Source organism: Kogia breviceps, chromosome 9 (genome assembly GCF_026419965.1).
Source record: "Kogia breviceps isolate mKogBre1 chromosome 9, mKogBre1 haplotype 1, whole genome shotgun sequence".
NCBI lineage: Eukaryota > Metazoa > Chordata > Mammalia > Artiodactyla > Physeteridae > Kogia > Kogia breviceps.
In genome coordinates this window covers 100,654,197-100,679,266 of record NC_081318.1, presented here as the reverse complement: position 1 = coordinate 100,679,266, position 25,070 = coordinate 100,654,197, and the positions used below count along the sequence as shown (strand labels likewise).

Genomic DNA, 25,070 nt, shown 5'->3' with positions numbered 1-25,070 from the left:
CTATTAAGAAAGGATAACCAAACTACAGTGAAATCTCAGTTAACCAGCTAAGCAGGTAGAATCCTTAATTAAGAAGAATTTCCCCCTAAAGAACAGTCATTGAAATTTAGTCATTCAAAAAGTATACTTCAAGTGAAGTTTTAGATTAAGTATACTTAAGGACCAATTTATTTTTTTCCTTCAAATTCTATCAAAAGGCACTATTATACACAATGGAAAGAATAAATAATTGGGAGTTGGAAACTTTGAGCTATACACTCTTGATGATACTAACAAATATTTTTGGATTTTTCAAGTCACTCAACCCTTTCTAGGTTTCCATTTTCTCAAACACAAAATGAGGGTTAGAGCTGTTAAGCTCTAGAACGACTTCAAACAAACAAGCAACAACATACAACCTTTTCTTAAAATATTAAAAGTGTAGTAAAGTTAAAACAAATAAAGGCCAAAAAGCTCTGGCTGAAGTAGGTATAGGGGACTGGAGCCCTGTCCATAACAAGCTGTCCATACCATAGTCTGAGTTTAACAGAACTCTAATGTATCCAAAACATACCATTTTAAAACCTCTAAACACTAAAAATAATTTTCAGAATTATGTCACAGGCACTGCAAGATTAAAAAACAAACAAATATTTCACTCTTAAAAAAAAATTCAAAAAGGGATTTTTTTTTCAACTAACCAGAAACTGGCAAAGATTCAGTGAACGTAAATAACTATTGCTAAGAATTCCAATTAACAGATATTTTATTATATCCAATTATGATTACACTAAATAAATTATAGAACTGTCATAAGGAATTTATACATATATGTACATATATTCTATATAAAGAAATAATGCTGTCTGACAAGAAAGGAATGGGCTAATAAACTGGAGATATTAAACCCAGTTAATTTAATAGTTTATATAAAATTCCCTACTTAACAAAAATACTTTATTTTGAAATTTCATATTATTCTTCCTGGAATAATCCTAATAAGACAAATCAATTTCAATACCATCAAGCACAAAAGGAGCCAAATGGGATACAAATCCCTAACTAGCCACAGAAGCTCCACATAAAGAAATTATACACTGAACTTCTTCACAATAGTTTGTTTAAATAGAAGGTTCTAGGGAGTTAAAAACAAACACACATCTATATATAGATATAACTATAGTTAAAAAAAGTTTTAAGTAAGTCCAAAATAATAATGAAAACAAAATATACAAGTTTAAACATGTAACATAAAAAGCATTTACTAAGGTTTTTCATTAAACACAAAAATTACAAACGTCTGGACATGCATTAGAAATTTAAGCATGAATTTTATTTAAAAATTCCTAAGTTCATTTAAGAAACATTTAAAATAGCACATTTTAAAAGAAATTATATTTATCTCTAAGTATGAAAAAATCTATTATTTTTACATTGATTTAATGTATAAAATTTTGTAATTAAAATAGTCAACCCAACATGGTATAAAACTTCATTATTTCATGTATTTAACCATGAAAAGAAAATTTCCCTTTTGTTAAAAAATAAACTATCAATAAGGTATTCTTAATATAGCTTCTAAAACTGGTCACTAATGTCTATAATATTCATTTGAAAATATTCTTACCTTTCTTCTGAGCTATACAATCGAGCAAGTCCAAAATCTGCAAGTTTTATCTGCCCTCTGGTGGAAGTAAAATAAAATGAACAAAAAATATTAGTCTACTCTGAATTGATCTTACACATTCATGTTGTATTCCTAGAACTAACCAAAAATTCAGTGATATAACTGAAATTTCGATTATACTGCAGCACCCAAGGTTCTACAGGAAAAGGCAAATAGATAAACTCACAACAATATAAGGCAAAAATTAGTACTTTTCTTTGGATAATTTCAGCTACTATTAAACAAGTACTGTTGTTATATTATTATGATATATATAGTATATTATTATATATAGTAATAATAGTACTAATATAACAGTTTCTCAGTACTATTCAGTTCCTATTTAGAAAGTACACTTCAATAAAAATAAAATGAGGTAATTCATACTACTTTAGTAATAAAACAAATTATTTGTTCAATTCCAGCCAATAATGCACAAGAAATGAATCACATCATTTTAAATGTATGTTTAATTTTCCAGTTCTTAAGAGTGACATGGTGCTCTATAGAACACTTTCTACTAATAAAATCAGGACCAGGCATGCCTCACTTAAACCAACAAATAGTACCAATTACAAGAGAATTATCAGAGTTCAGGTTATGCTGGCAGTGAAATGTTTAACATAAGCTTTGAATATGTATGTATGTACGTACATATACACTTCAAAAAAAAGTTCACTTTAAAACTGTTGATGACTTTTAAAAAAAAAAAATTCCAAAATAAAAAAGATGCTAAAACCTATTCTTAACCTAAAACTGAAATCACATCATCAATTATTAGAAGAACCATTCACATTATTTGGAAGAAAATCAAATGAGAGGGTCAACTAAGTATTTTGGTTAGGGGGGGTGCCTATAATCTTTATTAATTCCCTCCCCCCCGCTCCCCCATGGAGGTATGACAGCTGTTACTGAGCAACAACAAAAGAAAAGGAGTGGTTACACGTAGTTTGCCCAAGGGCACTTAAACTACTATATGGTTTATGTATACTAGTATACTGATTCAAACTATTATGTGGATTCAAACTCAGGTCTTTATGAGTCAAAAACCCATATTTATATAAGGTCAAAGGGACTGTAAAGTTCTTTAGAGGTTTGATCCAATTAATCCTATTAAATTGCTTGGATTGAGGGGATGGATGGAACTTCAACAAGTCAACTAAATATTATTTTACATACATTACAAACTATTATTGGAAGTTAATTAACTGAAGTATATTTAACACAACTTCAGACGTAGCCCAAGCTGTAACACTGATTTTGTTAAAATAGTCTGAGCAATAAAAACCTAAATTTTAAATCTTTTTAACAGAATCAAGGTATACATTATATAAGCCTCATTTTAAACATATATATCAAACTCATATCATACCTATTATTTAGAAGAATATTTGAACACTTAATATCTCGATGCAAAAAGTTCTTCTTATGACAATAATCCAGACCTTCCATGAGCTGTCTCATAAATGACTTTATGTGATTTTCATTAAAATGAACCAAGCCTGATTCCAGTAGTCCCATCAGATCATGGTCCATATATTCAAACACCAGATAAAATGCACCTAAGAACAACAATTAATACATTAAAGATTTTGTTCTTACAACTTTTCTATAGGTTCAGAATTTTTTAAAAATAAAATGCTGGGGAGAAAATTAATCCTTGAAAAGAACTGCTACTTCTTCCATTTAATAATGTTCATCCCCTTCTCTGTGAAGTTAATATCAATACCATCCCAAGAAACTATCTAGCCAGTTTTCTTCTCCCAAAGAAAACTGCTATGACATAAAATCAACACTGCTAATTTCCACACTGCATAGTTTCTGGGTATGATTGATATAAAATAAATTCTTAGCTGTTTTACATATTGAACAAATTGTCTCTCAGCAGAAGCTGAATAAAATCAGTATAGTTCATCAAAGAAAATTTAAAGATGTTATAAGAATTACTTTTAATTAAAAAAAGAGTCTGAGCCCAGTTGGCTTTAGATGACTTCTACTAAGTTTTCAATAAACATATAATTTAATTCTTTTATACAGCTCCAGAGCATTTGAAAGCATACAAATTACGACTTTATTTTAAAATACCAGCTTATTAATCCTGCTACTAAAACCTAAAACAGCACATACACAACATACATACGATAGATTCAAAATTCCTAAATGAAATTTGCACAAATTGAATCTAAAGTTATATTTACAAATATCTCAATCAGGCAGTTTAATTTATCAATTCAAGAATGGAAAAGCTAATAAAATTCAATACATCTATCTTTCAAAGTAAAAAAGTTATCAATATGCCAAAAAAAGGCATCTGAAGAAAGTTCATGATCAGCTCGTGATTAAAAACAGAGCAAAGGGAAATCCCTGGAGATCCAGTGGTTAGGACTCGGCGCTTTTACGGCAGGGCCCAGGTTTGATCCCTGGGTCCAGGGAACCTGCAAGCTGTGTGGCGCGGCCAAAAAAAAAAAAACAGAACAGAGCAAAGATTTCACAGTAGGGCTTCCCTGGTAGTGCAGTGGTTGGGAGTCCGCCTGCCGATGCAGGGGACGTGGGTTTGTGCCCTGGTCCGGGAAGATCCCACATGCCGCAGAGAGCCTGGGTCCGTGAGCCATGGCCGCTGAGCCTGTGCATCCGGAGCGTGTGCTCCGCAACGGGAGAGACCACAACAGTGAGAGGCCCGCGTACCGCAAAAAAAAAAAAAAAAAAGATTTCACAGTAAACTTGCAATAGAAAGATTCTTTCCTAAAAGTTTATAATGGTACCTCTCTGAAACCAACAACTATTGTCATATTTAATAGTAAAATGCCAGATGCTGTACACAAGACAAGAATGTTCATTATTACTATTCTAGAAGTTAGGAAGTAAAATTAAAAACAAAGTATAAATACTGAAAGTGACAAAAACATGATTATTGGTAGATGAGATGACGATTCTAAAAGATCCAAAAGAATTTTTAAAAGTAGCTGCATTAGAAAACAATCATACACAAAAAGTAAAAGGCTTTATATACGCCAGCAACAATTAGAAATTAAAATTAGAAACAATTAGAAAGTAAAATTTAAATGACTCTGCAATAGAAAAAAAATACTACAAACTAGGAATAAACTTAAACAATTATACAAATTTATTAAGGATTCACCAAATTGTAAAATTCTGTATTTTAATGCAATTTCAGTAAAAGGACCAATAATTTGTTATTTCTTTTGCTGAAAGAACACTTAACTTGAGAAACTAATTCTAAAGTTCACCTTGAAGAAAACAAAACCAGAGTATCAACCAAAACGTTTCTGAAAATAAACATTTGCCCTACCAGAAATTAATATGACCTACTGTACTATTGGGGCAGACAGAAAAATGCATATAATATATACCAGAAAAAAAAATCCCAAATACGTATCTACTAACTATGAAAACAGCCATTTTTAAATCAGTGAAGGAAAAAAAGAGGCAGAATAGTACTGGGACAAATGTGTAACCCCAAAGGCAGGTTGGGAATTATACCAAAAACAAACCTATTAAAAAACTGACAGGGCTTCCCTGGTGGTGCAGTGGTTGAGAGTCCGTCTGCCGATGCAGGGGACGCGGGTTCGTGCCCCGGTCCGGGGGGATCCCACGTGCCGCGTAGCGGCTGGGCCCGTGAGCCATGCCCGCTGAGCCTGCGCGTCCGGAGCCTGTGCTCCGCAACGGGAGAGGCCACGACAGTGAGAGGCCTGCGTACCGCAAAAAATAAAAATTTAAAAATAAATAAATAAATAAATAAAAAACTGACAAATTTCACTAAATAAAAATTTAGAAACACATATGTTAGAAATAAATATGAAATAGAGGTAAAAGGCAAATAAATGACAAGGTGAAGAAACCTATTTGCAACAGATTGATTTTCTTAATATAAAACAAACTCTCACAAATCAGTACCAAAAAAGACCAGTACTACAAGAGAAAATGAAAAACAAAATTAACTGTCAATACACAAAAAATGCCTATGTACTTAATCTCACTATTAATCAAAATATACAAATCAAACAATATACCACTTTTTTTTTTTTTTTTTTGGTGGTACGCGGGCCTCTCACTGCTGTGGCCTCTCACGGGCCCAGCTGCTTCACGGCACATGGGATCTTCCCAGACCAGGGCACGAACCTGTGTCCCCTGCATCGGCAGGTGGACTCTCAACCACTGTGCCACCAGGGAAGCCCTACCACTTTTAACTAAAGGGAAAATATTTCAAAAGAAGAACTACACAGTATTAACAAAGGTGTGAGATAAACAGACACTGTTATATAGTGCCAGTAGTAAACTGGTATATTAACAAAATATAATTTGGCAACATGCACCCAAAGCTTTAACAATCATGTACCCTTTTATGTAGCAAGGGCTTTTAAAGATATTTAGCACAAGGAAATGAAAGATAGAAAAGATTTATCTACAGGCATGTTCACTAAAACCAATATAATAATAAAATACCTAAAAACATTAAGCAAAAAACCCAAACCAAATAAACAAACAAATGGGTTATTATGGTTCATCTAAACCATAACATGCACTTTGAAAAACATTGTAGAGGTACGATGTTGATATGGAAATATACTGATGATATCGAGTTTAAAGTAGATTAACAAAGATTGTGTATTTGATCCATCTATCTCACTATCTTTGATGTTACTAAGTAACACAGTTACACACAGAGTATCTAGAGTAGCACAGCCCAATACAACTGCTAATAGCTACGTGTGGCAACTGAACACTTGAAATGTGGCTAGTCCAAATGTGCCTGAAGTGTAAAACATACATGGGATTTCAAAAACTTAAATACAACAACTAAAAAATATAAAATATCTTGATAATTTGTTATATTGGTTACATATTGGAATAATCTATTGACATACTGGGTTAAATAAAAATATTATTTAAATGAACAGAGCTTTAAAAAATGAGACTAACCGATTATTTTAAATTAAAATATAATGTCTTGCATTGTTTCTATTAGACAGTACTGTATTAGAGTAAGAATTGAAACAGAAGAGCTAAGACTATCTCTGCATGCAGATGACCTGAACGTTTGTTCTCTGAAAGGACATATACATTCAATTTAAAAAACTGTTAAAAACAGTGACACAATTTAGAAAAACAGCAGAAATAAAACATACCGTAGTCACTGGGCTTCCCTGGTGGCGCAGTGGTTAAGAAACCGCCTGCCAATGCAGGGGACAGAGGTTCGAGCCCTGGTTCGGGAAGATCCCACATGCCATGGAGCAACTAAGTCCGTGAGCCACAACTACTGAGCCTGCGCTCTAGAGCCCACGAACCACAACTACTGAAGCCCCCATGCCACAACTACTGAAGCCCGCGTGCCTAGAGCCTGTGCTCCACAACAAGAGAAGCCGTGGCAATGAGAATCCTACGCACCTCAACGAAGAGTAGCACCTGCTCTCCGCAACTGGAGAAAAGCCCGCGCACAGTAATGAAGACCCAACTCAGCCAAAAATAAAATAAATAATAAAATAAATTTTTTAAAAGATCTAAAAATAATAATAAAACATACAGTAGTCATTAACATAACTACCAGTTAAAAGAAAAAAATGGGGCTTCCCTGGTGGCGCAGTGGTTGAGAGTCCGCCTGCCGATGCAGGGGACACGGGTTCGTGCCCCGGTCCGGGAAGATCCCACAGGCCGCGGAGCGGCTGGGCCCGTGAACCATGGCCGCTGAGCCTGCGCCTCTGGAGCCTGTGCTCTGCAACGGGAGGGGCCACAACAGTGAGAGGCCCGCGTACCGCAAGAAAAAAAAATGGAGGTCCCATTTATAATAAATATTTTTTTAAATTTAAGAAATGTGCAAAATACTTCAGAGATAAATTACAAAACACTTTTAAAAGGCAAAAAACTATAAATTAAAAAATGGATACATTGTTAGGAAGGCTCACCGTGATAAAGATTTTTCTAAGTAATTTATAAATTAAACAAAGTTCTATTTTTAAAAATACCTTGTTTTCTTCCTACAATTAGATAAGCTGACATTATATCCACACAGGAAAATAACTAAGTAAGAATAGCAATGAAAATATCTGAAAGAGAAAGGCGGGGTGGGCACTAGGCTCTACCAGCCCAGACAGTTTAAGACAGAATAGTGAATTCCTATAATAAAAAAGTGTGATGCTGTGAAAGGAACATGAAATAAAACAGAAATCCAGAATTATACCCAGGTATATATGTAACTTTAGTAAATGATAAAGATGGCATCATATCAATTCAGTGGGAGAAAAGATCAACTTATTATAAATCAGCAATATGGGGACAACATGAATAGCCAGATAGAAATGGTTAAAACTGGTCTGTTCCTCACAACATATATACCAGCATAAAAGCAAATGAACCAGTTATAAATATAAAAAATAAAACCATGAAAGTATTTTTTTAAACATGAATTCCTTAATAATCTCAGAGTGGGGAAAATTTTCCTAACTAGGAATCAAACCAAGATGCAACAGGGGAAAAGGGGGAAAAGACTGATAATGTGACTATGTAAAAACAAAAATCTACTGAGTGGCTGAAAACACTGCAAGCAAATTTAGAAAAATATAGCAAACTAGCAAAAAATCATTAGCAACTTATTCCAGATAAATTACTTATACCCACTAAAAAAGCCTCTCTAAATTGAAAAGAAAAAGATTAATAACCACACAGAAAAGTGGGCAAAAGACAGAGAGATAACCCAGACCACACACACACACACACACACACACACACACACACACACACACACACACACACACAAGCAGTAGCCAACTGCCCTTAAACCAATGGAAAGTTGCTTAGCCTTGCTCATAATAAAAATTTATTTCTCAAGCTACAACCTCACCACAATAACAAATTGACAACAATTCAAATGTATGACACCAGGCTCTAATGGCAAAGCTGTAAGGAACACTCTCATACACTGCTAGGAATTTGGCAATATCCAGCTAGATTAATCATATTTAGTATTTCCATTTCTCTTTGACCTAACCAGCCCAATTCTAGAGGTCTGTCCCAACAATTCACTGGCAAAAATACAAGATGGTGTAGGCAGAGAGCTATTCAAAGCAGCATTATTTCTAATAGCAAAAGACTGGAAACAATGCAAGCATCTATCAGTGGGAGACTAACGGAATAAACTATGATACATCCACACAGAGTACTGTGTAGCCATATCTATCTACTGATACAGAGTAATTTTCAGTATATATAATTAAATGAAAAGAACCAGGAACAGCAGAGCAGTTATTAATATGACATCTTTTATATAAAAGGGGGAGGGTGAATATGTAGCAAAGAAAAACTGTAAGGATGAACTAAACACTTAAAAAAAAAAAAAAAAAGGCTGTCCCTGGGTAAGGGAGAGAACTGGAAAAAGGAATGAAAATGAGACTACTCTGAATGTGCCCTGTTTTACAGTTTTGAGTTTGGAACCATGTAAATGTTTCACATGATTAACTATACATCATCAAACTGAAAAGGTTAAAAAAACAGTACCTGAAAAATTAGAAACAGATGAACCTACATGTGTATCAAACCGTCTATATTACATTAACTGATTACGGTATTCTGACTATATTATCCCTAGTGGGGCATATGCTAAGGACAAAAAGAACCAATAAGAAATCTTAAACTGCATTCAGTAGTCTTCTTAGTAATTAACATTAACATTGTTATCTTGAAATTATTATATTGCAGGACAATGCTAATTTCTTAGGAACCAAGGTTTTTAATATTAAAAAAAAGACAAGTATAGGATCAAAAATTTATAAATCCTGTACTTTTAATTTTAAATTAAAATCATTTACAGTAGCCAGCCTCTAAGGTGACCCCAGTAATTTTCATCTGCTGGTATCCATGCCGTCGATTCAAGGATGGCCTGTGTGACCAACAGAATATTGAAGACGTAATGTCACTGACCACCAAGGCTAGGTCATAAAGATATAGCAGGTTCCATCTTATTTTCCTGGATCATTTGCCCCAAGAGAAGCCAGCCACCAAGCTGTCAGAATAGTCAAGCAACACTTTTGAAAGGCCCGTGCTAAGAAGAACTGAGACCTCCCCTCAACAGTGGAACTACAGCTTGCTAGCAATCTAAGGGAGCCACCCTGGAGAAGATTCTCCCATCCCTAGTTACACCTTCTAGTGACTACAGCTCCAGTCAACATCTCACTGCAATCTCATGAGAGAATCCAAGCCAAAACCACCCAGCCAAGATGCTCCCAAATTCCTGCCCAGACAAACTGTAAGAGATAATAGCTTCCAGCATCACCTCTGAAGTACAACTGCCAAAGAAGTGAACTTATATCTAAATAATCATCTAGATCTAACTTCCATTTATAGGAAATATCAGGGTTAGAAGAACAAGCTACCCACCACCAAAAGGAAGCATCTGTCAAATCCAAATTGTAGTCTATTCTTCAATAAATAAAGGAGTAAAATTTTTAAAAGGCAAGAGTGGATACTGTAGATTACAACAGACTTAAGATAATAATTAACCACATACAATGTGCAGATTTCTTGTTTGCATCCTGATTCAAAGAAAGTCAACTATTAAAAATATTTTTGAGGGCTTCCCTGGTGGCGCAGTGGTTGAGAATCCGCCTGCCGATGCAGGAGACGCGGGTTCGTGCCCTGGTCCGGGAAGATCCCACATGCCGCGGAGCAGCTAAGCCCGTGAGCCATGGCCGCTGAGCCTGTGCGTCCGGAGCCCGTGCTCCGCAACGGGAGAGGCCACAACAGTGAGAGGCCCGCATACCGCAAAAAAAAAAAAAAAAAAAAAAAAAAAAAAAAAAAAAAAAAAATTTTTGAGACAGCTACATAAATTTAAATATGGACAGTTAGATAATATTATAAAATTGCCAACTTTGTTAGGTAGGCCTCTTTCTTGTCTTTTTTAACATAATAGCAATTTCATTATAGATTATAGGCAGATAAACAAGAATTTATGTTTACAATATAATGCATGGGATTAACTCAAAAATAACCCAGTGGGCTTCCCTGGTGGCGCAATGGTTGAGAGTCCGCCTGCCAATGCAGGGCACGCGGGTTCATGCCCCGGTCCGGGAGGATCCCACGTGCCGCGGAGCAGCTGAGCCCGTGAGCCGTGGCCGCTGGGCCTGCGTGTCCAGAGCCTGTGCTCCGCGGCAGGAGAGGCCACAGCGGTGAGAGGCCCGCATACAGCAAAAAAAAACCCCAGCAAAATAAAAACAAGTTGGGGGAGAGAAATAAACAAGATTAGCAAAATGTGGTAACTGCTAAATGTGAGGGATGGGGACACTGGGTTTCATCATACCATCTTCTCTACTTTTAAATATGCTTGAACATTTCAGTAATACTGAATTTTTTAAATGTCTGAAACAAAACTAAATAAATGAAAATTTTAGAAGGCATTCAAATTATGCTGAATTAAGGGATATATTTATTGTTCCCATATTTTTAATTTGGTTTTTATTTCTATCGAGGTTGTATATTTATGTACCTTTAAGCAATGTTTTCAAACTGCGGGTCATGAAATCAGTTTAGTAGGTCATGATCTGCATTTCAGAAAGTTTTTTCTATTGCTTGACAGTTTTTCCTACATTGTATTTAAACAATAATAAAATCATATGTAATAATATTTTTTATATAGCATGCCAACTAAAATTTCACTTTGGTAGGAATTTATATACATACATATGCTTAGAAAAATGTCCAATATCAAAATTCTAAGAGCAGTTTATCTCTGTGTGAGCAGATGGGTGAGTTTTGCTTGCTTCTTATGCTGCCATTTTCTGACTTTTCTACAAGGAGCACAAATAATAATTTTTAAATATATTAACAACTGTGCCTAATATACAAATTTATAAGGAAAAAACAAATAACCCAAATGAAAGAAATGGCAATATCACAAATAAAGATGCACACAGGAAATCAAAATTGTAAACATATGTAAGATGCTTCAGACCTCACTAGTAATCAAGAAAGTACTAATCAAAGAAACAATGAGAAACCATTTTCACCTATCAGACTGGCAATATCCAGTGATGTCCAAATGAAAGGAAACTCATACACTGCTACAATTTCTTGGCAAAGTATGCTGACAAAAGAAAATATCCCTTGACTTGAATATCCCACTTTTGGAAGTAACCTAAGGAAATATCAGCACCAGTATGCAAGTATACATGTATAAGCACATTTCTAGCAGTATTGTTTGTAATGGAAAAAAGATGGGGAAAACTGAGTGCACATCAAGGGAGTATGGTGGAGTAAGCCCAGTATATCCATACCATGGCATATTATGCAGCTAGATAAAAGAAAGTTTTATCACCTAGAGATGTGTTGTATTCCTTAATAAGAAAAGTAAAATACAGAATTTAAAAAAAAAAAAACACAATTAGCACAGAGGACTTACAGTTTCTCGTCCAACAGTAAGGAGTTTGGAAGTCGCCACAGCCATCCTCACAATGAGAAAACAGCAAAACAAACTAAAAATCAACAGTTCTTCTTAGATCCATCAGAGAACTGAGGTCATGGAGCAAAGCACTGCCCCCCAAATTGGTGAGAGAGACAGGCAGATATACAGAGAATCACCAATTCACCAGAGTAGAGGCCCAGAAGCAGAAACCTCCACAAGAACCATTACCTTGGTAGGAAAGCCTAAACTGTAATTGACAAATTGCTAGAAGCTCAACATGAACAAGTTTAAGAGTTAAAACTCACAAAAGGTGGTGGGGGTGGGGGGGGTTTTCCCTAAGACTGGAACCCCTGGAGTTTTTATCACCAGGAACCCTACCAGCTTATCACACTGAAGATTAGAGATAAATCAAGTTGTTCTTCCAACAAGGGGAGAGGAAAAACAGTCATGATGAAATACACGCAAAGCATTCTGTTCTTTAACAAGGTTTGCCCTCAAGAGAAACTATTTTACCAGAGCCTAACCAACTGGGGTTCAATAAGAGCCTTATCAGTCTGGCAAAGAGGAAATATCCAACTCCAGAACACTCTAGCCTTTGACTTAGGGGAAAGAAACACTGAACTCCAGCACCTTTTAGCATTCCTGTCTCACTTCAGAGGGAAAAGAAAAAAGAAAACTGATAAACATGTCTGTAGGATATAGGCTCACTAAAAAACTGAGACCAAATGACAGGACTACAGAACACTTCCCCTCCCCACATAACTTACCATCATATATAATAACAGGGTACAACATCTGAAAGAACTGCATATCACAGACCTTATTTAAGAAGTCTCCAGAGAAACCAAAAGACTACAGGGGAGGAAATCTTAGCCTCTGACACAGCTTCAGCAAACAATACACACAACCTAACTGCTAGCCAGATAAACATAAAACCTTACACTAAAGGCCCATTTATCTCAGTTTATTTCATCCAATACCTCTTATCTGCCTTTCAATGAAAAATTACAAGGCATGCTAAAACATAGTCTGAAGAGAAAAAGCAAGCATCAGGGAGATTCAGATATAGACGAGAAACTGGAATTATCAAACCAGGAATTTTTAAGGAACTATGATTAATGTTCTAAGGGCTCTAATGGAAAAAATAGACATTATGCAAGAACAGATGGGTATTGTAAGCAGAAAAATGGAAATTCTAAGAAACAACCAAAAGGGAATGACAGAAATCAAAAACACTGTAACAGAAATAAAGAATGCCTTTGATGGGCTCATCAATACACCAGACATACGCGAGCAAAGAATCAGTGAGCTTGAAGATATGTCAAAAGGAACTTCCAAAAGCTGAAATGCAAAGGAAAATAAAAAGATAAAAAAAGAATATCCAAAATGTGGGACAATTACTACATACATGTAAATGGGAATACTAGAATCAAAGGGGGGAAGGAGGGAGGGAGGGAGGACAGAAAAAATACTAAAAGTAATAATGATTGAAATTTCCCCAAATGATAAATATCAAACCACAGATCTAGGAAACTTAAAGAATATAAAGGAGGATAATTATTAAAACATCTACACCTAGGTATATCACATTCAAACTACTGAGAATCAAAGACAAAAAGAAAATCTTGATAGAAGCCAGAAGGAAAAAAAACAGCTTACCTTTACAATAGCAAAGATAAAATGTATACTGGATTTCTCCTCGGAAACCATACAAGCAAGAAGAGAGTGAAATGAAATATTTAAAGTGTTGAAAGAAAAAAACCTACCAACTTAAATGAAGATAAAATAAAATCTTTATTTTTCTTATTGATTGACCAAACAGTTAACAGTCTGTTCAAAATAATAATAGCAAAAATGCATTCACTGAGTATAGCTTGTGGATAAGTAAAATGAAAACCAATGTTATAAGGGATGGGATGGAGGGAAATGGGAATACTGTATTATGAGGTACCTATACAACCTAAAGTAGTATAATGTTATTTTATTTATTTATTTTAAATTTATTTTATTTATTTTATTTCTGGCCGTGCTGGGTCTTCACTGTTGTGCATGGGTTTTCTCTAGTTGAGTAGCGAGTGAGGGCTACTCTTCATTGCGGTGCACAGGCTTCTTACTGCAGTGGCTTCTCTTGTTGCGGAGCAGGGGCTCTAGGCATGCGGGCTTCACTAGTTGTGGCACGTGGGCTCAGTATTTGTGGCTTGTGGGCTCTAGAGAGCAGGCTCAGTAGTTGTGGCACATGTGCTTTGTTGCTCTGTGGCATGTGGGATCGTCCCAGAACAGGGCTCAAACCCACGTTCCCTGTATTGGCAGGTGGCTTCCTAACCACTGTGCCACCAGGGAAGCCCAGAAGTAGTAAAATGTTATTTTAAAGAGGACTTGGACAAATTGTAAATGTAATTGCAAACACAAGGGCAACAGCTAAATAAAAATGTTAAAAGAAGAATAGTTGATATGCTCAGAAAAGAGAAGAAATAGAGTCATATAAAAAGACTAAGACAGGGCTTCCCTGGTGGCTCAGTGGTTGAGAGTCCACCTGCCGATGCAGAGGACACAGGTTCGTGCCCCGGTCCGGGAAGATCCCACATGCCATGGATCGGCTGGGCCCATGAGCCATGGCTGCTGAGCCTGTGCGTCCGGAGCCTGTGCTCCGCAATGCGAGAGGCCACAGCAGTGAGAGGCCCGCATACCACAAAAAAAAAAAAAAAAAGACAAAGACAAAAGAAGGCAGAAAAAGAGTAGAAGAAAAACAAGCAAGGGCAACTAATAGAAAACATAACAAATACAGTAGATAATAATCCAACTATATCAACAAGTACTTTAAATGCCAAGAGTCTAAAATACACCAATTAAAACACACAGAATGTTAGAGTCAGTTAAAAAAAGAAAAGAAAAAAAGACACAATTGTAGGATGCCTACAAGAAATCCACTTTAAATATAAAGACAGAGTAATACTAAGCAAAAGAAAGCAGGCGTAACTGTATTAAATTTCAGACAGAGCAGACTTAAGAGCAAAAGAAATTATCAGGAATAAAGAGGAGCATTACATAATGATAAAGGAGTCGATCCTCCAAGAAGACATAACAAGCTTTAAATGTGTATACTCCTAAAAACGGTGTCAAAACATGTTAGGAAAAAACTTATAGACCTGCACAAATAGATAAACTCACTATTACAGTTGGAGACTTCAAGACCCCTCTAACATTAACTGACAAATGCAGTAGGAAGAAATCAGTGAGAACATATTTAAACAGCACCATCAATCAACTGGATCTAATTTATATCTAAATTAATACTTCAACAACAGCAGAATACATCTTCTTCTCAACTTCCCATGAAACATTCACCAAGACAGACTACAGTCACAGGCATAAAACAAACCTAAACAAATTTAAAAGAACTGAAATCATACAAAGTATGCTAACGGAATTAAACTAGAAATCAGTAACAGAAAGATAGCTGGAAAACTGCAAAATACTTTTAAAATTTTTTTCTAAATAACACGTGGGTTAAACAAGAGGTCTAAAAATAAATTTTTAAATATTTTGAAGTACATAAAAAAAAAACGCAATTTACCAAAGTATGTGGGATACAGCAAAACTATTGCTTAGGGGAAAATTACAGCACTGAATAAACATATTAGAAAAGAAGACCTAAAATCAATAATCTACACGTCCACTTTAGGAAACCAGAAAAACAGCAAAGTAAGCAGAAGAGAATAATAGAAATTGGAACAGAAATCAGAGATATTGAAAATGGGAAATCAAGAGAAAAAAAGTCAGTGAAACCGAAAAGTGATTCTCTGAAAAGAACAATATAATTGGTAAGCCTCTAGCCAGGTTAACTAAGGAAAAAATTACTAATATCAGAAATGAAAGATGGGACATCACTATTGCTCCCCAAAGCATTAAAAGCATAGTAAAGGAATATATGAACAACTCTATGCTGACAAATTTTATATTCTAGATGAAATGAACCAATAATTTGAAAGACATAATCTACCAAAACTCACACAATGAGAAATATATAATCTGAATAGGCCCAAATCTATTAAAGAAAATGAATCAATAATAGCCTTCCAAAACAGAAAGTACCAGGCCCAGATGGCTTTACTGGTGAATACCACCAAACATTTAAGGAAGAAATTGTACCAGTTCTCTACAACCTCTTCCAGAAAATACAAAGAGACAGACTACTTCCTAACTCATTCTATAAGGCCAGCATTACTCTAATACCAAAACCAGACAACTGATCTTCAACAACAGAGCAAAGGCACTTTGGTGCGAAAGGGAAAAGTCTTCAACAAATGCTGCTTAATAAGCGGACACAGACGTGCCAGAAAAAAAAAAAAAATTCAAATCTAGATACAGACCTTACAGGAAAAAAAAAAAATTCAAATCTAGATACAGACCTTACACACTTCACAAAAATTAACTCAAAATGGATTATAGACCTAAGGGCAAAATGCAAAACTAAAAAACTCCTGTAAGATAACAAGGAAGAAAACCCAGGTGATCTTGGGCTTGACAATGACACCAAAATCACAATCTAGAAAAAAGAAATGGTGTGCTTGTGAAAGAAGCTGGAGTTGATTAAAATTTAAAACTTCAGCTCTGCAAAAGACACCATTAAGAGAACGAAAAGACAAGCCAGACTGGAGAAAATCTTATAAAACACATATCTGATAAAGGACTGGTATACAACATGTACAAAGAAACCCTAAAACTCAACAATAAGAAAACAAAAAGCCCAATTTAAAAAATGAGCAAAAAATCTGAACAGATACATCACCAAAGAGAAGACATAAATGGCAAATAAGTATATGAAAAGATTATCAAATCATATTTCAATAGAGAAATAGCAAATTAAAACAACCATGGGAGGGCTTCCCTGGTGGCGCAGTGGTTAAGAGTCTGCCTGCCGATGCAGGGGACACGGGTTCGTGCCCCGGTCCGGGAAGATCCCGCATGCCGTGGAGCGGCTACGCCCATGAGCCATGGCCACTGAGCCTGTGCGTCCGGAGCTTGTGCTCCACAACAGGAGAGGTCGCGACAGTAAGAGGCCCGCGTACCACAAAAAACAAAACAAAACAAAAAAACAACCATGGGATACCATACATATTTATCAGAATGAAAAAAATCCATGACAATGTCAAATGCTGGTGAGGATATGGAACAACAAACTCTCATTCATTGCTTGTGGGAATGCAAGATCATACAGCCACTTTTCAAGACAGTTTGGAAGTTTCTTACAAAAGCAAACATACTCTTACCATACAATCCAGCAATCACACTCTTTGACATCTACCCAAAGAGGTTGAAAACATATTTACACCGAAACTTGCACATGAATGTTTATGGCTGCTTTATTCATAATCGTCAAAACTTGGAAGCAACCAAGATATCCCTCAGCAGGTGAATGGATAAATACACTGTGGTACATCCAGACAATGGAATATTGATCAGCACTAAAAAGAAATGAGGTATGAAGCCATGAAAATCCACAGAGCAAACTTAAATGCATATTACTAAGTGAAAGAAGCAAATATGAAAAGGCTACATACTGTATGTTTCCACCTTTGACAATATTCTGGAAAAGGTAAAATTATGGAGACAGTTAAAAAACCAAGTGTTTGGCCTTCCCTGGTGGCGCAGTGGTTGAGAATCTGCCTGCTAATGCAGGCGACACGGGTTCAAGCCGTGGTCTGGGAGGATCCCACATGCCGCGGAGCAACTAGGCCCGTGAGCCACAACTACTGAGCCTGCGCGTCTGGAGCCTGTGCTCCGCAACAAGAGAAGCCACGATAGTGAGAGGCCCACACACCACAATGAAGAGTGGCCCCCGCAAGCCACAACTAGAGAAAGCCCTCGCACAGAAAAACGAAGACCCAACACATCAAAAATAAATAAACAGATTAATAAACTCCTACCCCCAACATCTTCTTAAAAAATAATTAATTTTAAAAAAAATCAAGTGTTTGCTGGGGTTGGGGGTGGCAGTGGGCAATGAATAGGTAGAACACAGGATTTTTAAGACAGTGAAAGTAGTGTGTGTGTGTGTGTGTTCCTGTCAGATTCTCTGTGGGTCTTTCTATGCCTCGTCTTTATCTCTCGTTCTCTGTGTCCGCGTCTGTGGGTCTATCAAACTGTTTTTGTTGGACTCTGTATCTCTGCTTGACTGTCTGCCTGACTGACTCTCTCTCTCTCTCTCAGTTTATATACTTAAATATATATTTTTATTATTTCTATTTCCATTTTTGTGCACAGACAACGGTCTTGAAGGATATATAACAGGCTGTTAACCCTGGCTAGGTTGGGTAAAGTAGCAAGAGAAATGGGAAATTAATTTTTTTTTTTTTTGGCTGTGTTGGGTCTTCGTTTGGGCTTTCTCTAGTGGGGAGTGGGGGCTACTCTTTGTTGCGGAGCTCAAGGTGGTTGCTGAAGCAATAGCCCCTTCTTGCTCTCAGGCTCACACCTCACAAGTAAGAGGACCTCACTCAATATGCGAGATCTCAGGAAAAGTCTCAGCCTCGCGACAGAAAGACTGTAAGTCTCTAACTGGCCAGACCTGAACGACGTGCATCTCAGGAGCTAGAAGTGAAATCAGTTCCACAGTTACATGGACTAAGAAGAGAAAAAAGCTGGAACCTCAAAAACAAAAACAAAAAGCTCAAGGCTATTATATGAAGTAAATAGGAAGTAGGGTAAATTGGTGGTAGCAGACACCAAAACACGTCCAATACAATATCTACCCCAAAGTAGGGCCAATATCAAGTTATATTCATGAAGCTGAGTTTTTCAAGTTATATTAAATCTAGAACATAATGTAAAATTCCAATTCCCTTTTAGAAAACTCATGTAAAGCCAGAGACAAATAACAAAAAAGCTTTCTGAAGTACAAAAATCATTCAATTCCTGTTACTACCCCAAGTATCTGTAAAAATGGACAAATCTTATGAGTGTATAACAGTTGTTAGAAAATCCCATTATACACTAAAATGACCCCAAATCCCCAAATCATAAGTCTGGTACCTGAAAACCTAGGAGTGAAATGAACTTAAACCCTATGAACAAGTCCAATGATAGAAGACAAGTCAGTAAATAACTATTACATTCACTAAAATAAAACACTAAAGTCAGAACATTAAAAACAGAGGATATCAATGCAACTTTCCACATCCTAAATTAAAAATGGTCAGGGGCTTCCCTGGTGGCGCAGTGGTTGAGAGCCCACCTGCTGATGCAGGAGACACGGGTTCGTGTCCCGGTCTGGGAGGATCCCACATGCCGCAGAGCGGCTGGGCCCAAGAGCCATGGATGCTGAGCCTGTGTGTCCGGAGCCTGTGCTCCGCAACGGGAGAGGCCACAACAGTGAGAGGCCCACATACCGCCAAAAAAATAAATAAATAAATAAAATAATGTACTGTGATTCAGTAAACTAGCCATTCACACAAAATTGTAATGAGTATGTAAACTGGTATAAGCTTTCTTATAAGTTAATTTGGCTATAATTAGTAACATAAAAAAGAATTGTACCATTTAACCTAACAACTCCGCTTTTAAGAATGTATCTACAGGGCTTCCCTGGTGGCGCAGTGGTTAAGAATCCACCTGCCAATGCAGGGGACACAGGTTCGATCCCTGGACTGGGAAGATCCCACATACCACGGAGCAACTACTGAGCCTGTGCTCTAGACCCCACGAGCCACAACTACTGACCCCACGTGCCACAACTACTGAAACCCGTGTGCCTAGAGCCCATGCTCCACAATGAGAAGCCATCACAATGAGAAGCCCGCACACTGCAAGGAAGAGTAGCCCCTACTCACCACCAACTAGAGAAAGCCTGTGTGTAGCAACGAAGACCCAATAAAGCCAAAAATAAAAACAAATAAATTAATTTTTTTAAAAAAGAATGTATCTACAGAAAGACTCAAAGAAATACACACAGATTTACATTTAATGATGTTTGATAAAGCACTGTTAATAAAAGCTAAAAACCAATAACCTAAAGACTAATTTACAGGGAAAGTCTAGTAAAATAAAATATATCCAAATTACAAAACTAAGAATCCGCCTTCCAATGCAGGGGACACGGGTTCAATCCCTGGTCAGGGAACTAAGACCCCACATGCCGCTGGGCAACTAAGCCCACGCGCTCTAAAGCCCACGCACCATAACTAGAGAGAAGCCTCACAAGGTGCAATGGAGAGCCCACACGCCACCACGAAAGATCCCACATGCCACAACTAGGACCTCATGCAGCCAAATAAATATTTAAAATAAGTAAATAAATAAATTCACATAAGAATTTTTAAAAAAACAAACTACAAAACACTATCTTTTTTTTTTTTTTTTTTTTTTTGCGGTACGCGGGCCTCTCACTGTTGTGGCCTCCCCTGTTGTGGGGCACAGGCTCCGAACGTGCAGGCCCAGCGGCCACGGCTCACGGGCCCAGCCGCTCCGCGGCATGTGGGATCCTCCCAGACGGGGGCATGAACCCACGTCCCCTGCATCGGTAGGCAGACTCTCAACCACTGCGCCACCAGGGAAGCCCCTATCTTGGTTTTTTTAAATGGCTGCATGATACACAAAATGTCTATTTTACAGAACATTACATACTATGTCCTCAACTCTGTAAAAATTAATGATTAAACAAGGTGTATACTTGTTTTTCACAAAAAAATGTCTCAAAAGAAACTAAAAAAGAGGGAGCCGCTGGTGTCTCTTCATTGTTGGCCAAATGTCAGAGCATCTATGCATATGTCTCTCGTCTACTCATTTATGTTTTTTATTTCTACATGTCCAGGGCTTTAATTCAACCAGATGTATTATTTTTACAATTCTAAAAAGTATCAGGCAAGAGAAGTTCTTTTAAAAACACTCTCAGTTTTTGACCAGGTAAAAAATATGTTGTACTTAAATTATGTTTCCTTTAACTACAAGTGAGGCTGAATATTTTTGCTAATATTTACTGAAAATTAGCGGTTTTTTGTTCCTTGTTCATGTCCTTTTCTGAGCTATAAAGGAGGACTGTGCCTATGTATTAAAAAGGACATTTGTGCCACAGATATTTCTTCTTAACATGAGATATACCTCTAAAGGTATGACACATGGCATAATACCCTCCAAATTCTAACATCTGATTTTCAACAAAATTCTACACACAAACTAAAAGAAATAAGAAATCTGTAAGTCTTACATAGTAACTGCATGATAGATCAACTGTTATATTAAGTCTTCTATATTAAGAGTGCTAGTAGTATGTAGTACTCTAGTACTCTAGTGCTAGCATATTAAGACATGCTAGTACGTAGGCTGACTTTATGGTAAGCATAAAGAATGGTAAACTACTACAGAGGTGAAAATACTTCATATATTATCTCATTTAAGCTTCACAATTACTCGAAAAGTATTATTATCTCCTTGTAACACACAAGGCATAGAGACGCTAAATAATTTGCCCATTATCACACACCTACGAAATGGCAAAAGTGAAACAATCCCCCAGCCTGAGTGTCCCATCCTCTTTACGCAATGAAGAAAAAGCGGTTATTCGCTTCCTCATAGGTGGCTCAAAAACCATAGGGTAATATAACAGCTGTCTTTTATTTCAGTGCCCTAAATGCCCTAAGTGGTGCTCTGACACTTCCACCCCTCACCACCTGCCTTTCCCCACAACAGAATTTAGCAGAATTCTTTCTCCTTATTGATGGTCATAGCATCAATTATATAATAATTTTTATAGTTAAGCAGAGAGGGTGGATGTTTGGGAGAAATGAATATTTCAGTTTTAGTTCTTTAGTGAAATTTTATTTTGTGGATATCATATATCAGGAATGGTGCTGACCCAGAAGTTAAAAATAAAGAAACTTTTTCCTGAAAGCTTAGAAGTAGTCTCTATTTCTAAAAGTTGTCAAGAAACGTGAAATACTTGTCACGTCTGACTAGCTGTGATTGATTGGTTAACCCACCAGAAGTTAAAAAGTGAGTTCGTTGGTTGGTCAAACCCAGGCAGTGAAAAGGAAGTCAGAAGAGTGAAACTCAATATCAGACAGTAGGACAGATGCCAGTTGCAGAGCCATATAGAGTGCTATGAATTGATCTATTTCTGCCCTCACAATCAATCTACCACCAAGCTGTAATAACAGTAAACTTTACTGTGTGCTTACTATGTGCAATATTCTAACCTAAGTGCTTCACACAGTTTATCTCATTTGATACAACAAACCTATGAGTTAGGTACTGTTATTCCATTTTCCAGATGAGGAAAACAGAGAGTACGTGATAGTGGAAGAAGCAAGGATTCCAACTATACCCTTAACCATTATACATAGTTCCCATTACTATTACCTTGTAACATCTGCCCAAAAATAACATATTTCTTGTTCAGCAGTTCAGGAAATATTGGCAGGGAAAAGGAACCCCCCGCCCCCTTCCATCTCCACCTACCCCTTACCTACTTTCCTACAGATTCCTTTTAAACTCCTGACAATCCTTTCGCCATAGGTTGTATCTCCTGACCGGCACCTACACATTCTGATCTATGTTCTTTACCTCTAAATTTCAACACGTGATGCTAACTCTGTATTTCCTTGTAACCCAAAGGAGGAAGTCATCACTAGTTAAGATTTTAATTTTTTTACTTTAAAAGCACTATTTGCTATATTTTATTGATGTTAACTAAAGTATCTTCCTATAACTTTTACTGATCATGCAAAATTCACAATCACAAAAGGTTCATTTAGTTATTCTGGAACACACTACAATCTGTTTCATAAATCTTTTTCTCCTCAATTCAACTCAACAAACACTTTTTGATCAGTAACCTAAGAAACACATGGAGAGCAAGAAAACGAGATGGCAGGATAGTTTTTATGTAAATCACTCAAAAGATGAACATTTGTACTAGGTAAAAAAAAAAAAAAATTTAAAATCAATTAAGAAAAACACTGATACTCTAACTTAAAAATGGGCAGAGGACACAAAAAGGTAATATATGGATAAAGAAATATAAATGGCCTCTACACAGAAAACTGTTCAGTCAACCTGCACAGTAATAAAAATAATTACTAAAAAGACTGAATACTATTTTTACTTATCAGATTGCCAAAGATCAAATAAAATCACTACAAACATTGGTCAAAACACACTATTTTTTTTTTTTTTTTTGGGAAAAAAGTCGAAGTTGATATTTTGGTCCCTCTGCATAGTATTTAAGGTCAAACATCATTTTTGGTCCTAACCTACCTTTCCAGCCTCATCTTCTATAAAAGACCCTGTCCCTCCCCACAATACTTATCCCTCTCAATTTATAAAGTATTTTTATCAAAATTCTTGGGAGCTAGTTGGGGTTTTCTTGTCTTAAGTAACATCTTTAATGTATTCATAGTCATCCAACCGTCACCACAATGAATTTTTGAAAATTTTCATCACCTCAAAAAAATTTCGTACCCAATTAGCAGTCACTCTCCATTTCCAAGCCCCTCCCCAAGTCTCCTGCAACCACAAATCTACTTTCTATCTCTCTCAATTTGCCTATTCCGGACATCTTATATAAACAGAATCATACAATACATCATCTTTTGTAACTGGCTTCTTTCACTTGGCATAATATTTTTAAGGTTCATCCATGTTGCAGCATATATCTATCAGTATTTCCTTTTCATTTTTAAAAATCGTTGTAAAATAAAAATAAAATCTACCATCTTAACTATGTTAAAATGTACAGTTTAGTGGCATTAAGCTTATTTACACTGTGTGCAACCATCACCACCATCTACTTCCAGAATTCTTTTCATCTTGCACAAATGAAATTCTGCAACCATTAAACAATAAATACCTCCCCATTCTCACCTCCCTCCCTGGTAACCACCATTCAACTTTCTGTCTCTAGGAATCTGACTACCTCAGGTACCTCACAGAAGTGAAATCACACAATATTGGTCCTTTTGTGACTGGCTTATTTCACTTAGCATAATGTCCTCAAGGTTCATCCGTGTTGTAGCATATGTCAGAATCCTCTCCCTTTCTAAGACTGAATAATACTGTATTACATATAAATATCTTGCTTATCAATACATGAATCCAAGGACACTTGGGTTGCTTTCCCCTTTCGGGTGAATGCTGCTATAAACATGGGGTACAAAATCTCTTGAAGATGCTGCTTTCAATTCTTTTGAGTATAAACCCAAAGATGAAAATGCTGGATCATATGGTATTGTAATTCTATTTTTAACTTTTTGAGGAATCGCCATTATCATTTTCCATAGCAGCTTTACTGTTGCGGATTCCCACTGGCAAAGAACAAGGGGTCCAATTTCTCCACATCTTTGTCACTTGTTATTTTCTGTTGTTTTTATTTTTACTTTTGTGATAACAGCCTTTTTTTTTTTTTTTTTTTTTTTTTTTTTGCGTGGGGCTGCATTGGGTCTTCATTGCTGCACATGGGTTTTGTCTAGTTGCGGCGAGCAGGGACTACTCTTCGTTGCGGTGCGCAGGCTTCTCATTGTGGTGGCTTCTCTTGTTGCAGAGCACGGGCTCCAGGCACGCGGTTTTCAGTACTTGTGGCGTGCGGGCTCTAGAGCGCAGGCTCAGTAGTTGTGGCACACGGACTTAGTTGCTCTGCGACATGTGGGATCTTCCCAGACCAGGGATCGAACCCGTTTCTGCTGCATTGGCAGGTGGATTCTTAACCACTGCACCACCAGGGAAGCCCAAGATTGTAGTTTAGATCACTGTGATATGGGATTACATATAAACAAGATTGGCCATTGAGTTGATAATTGTTAAAGGTGGGCAGTGGGTACATGGAGTGTTATTTCATGATACCATTTTTAAATTTATGTATATGTTTGATATTTTACATAATACTTTTAAAATTACATAAAGCAAATAAACCTTTTTCTGCAAAAACCAATGTTGGAATTTTCATAAGAGTTGCACTGAATCTGTAGATCACTTTGAGTAGTAGTGATATCTTAACACTATTAAGTCTTCTAATCCATAAACACAAATATC

General features: G+C 36.5%; 1 protein-coding gene across 2 annotated transcripts in view; it reads right to left on the bottom strand.

Annotated features, from left to right (window-relative positions):
* Positions 1 to 25,070, bottom strand: part of CDK13 (cyclin dependent kinase 13) — a 114,292-nt gene that overhangs the window by 39,731 nt on the left and 49,491 nt on the right. For both annotated transcript variants that reach the window (XM_059074309.2, XM_059074310.2), the window contains exons 6-7: positions 3,018 to 3,207; positions 1,607 to 1,663 (exon numbers count right to left, since the gene is read on the bottom strand). In XM_059074309.2, coding sequence (XP_058930292.1) covers positions 1,607 to 1,663; positions 3,018 to 3,207 — 247 coding nt within the window. The remainder of the gene's footprint in view (positions 1 to 1,606; positions 1,664 to 3,017; positions 3,208 to 25,070) is intronic.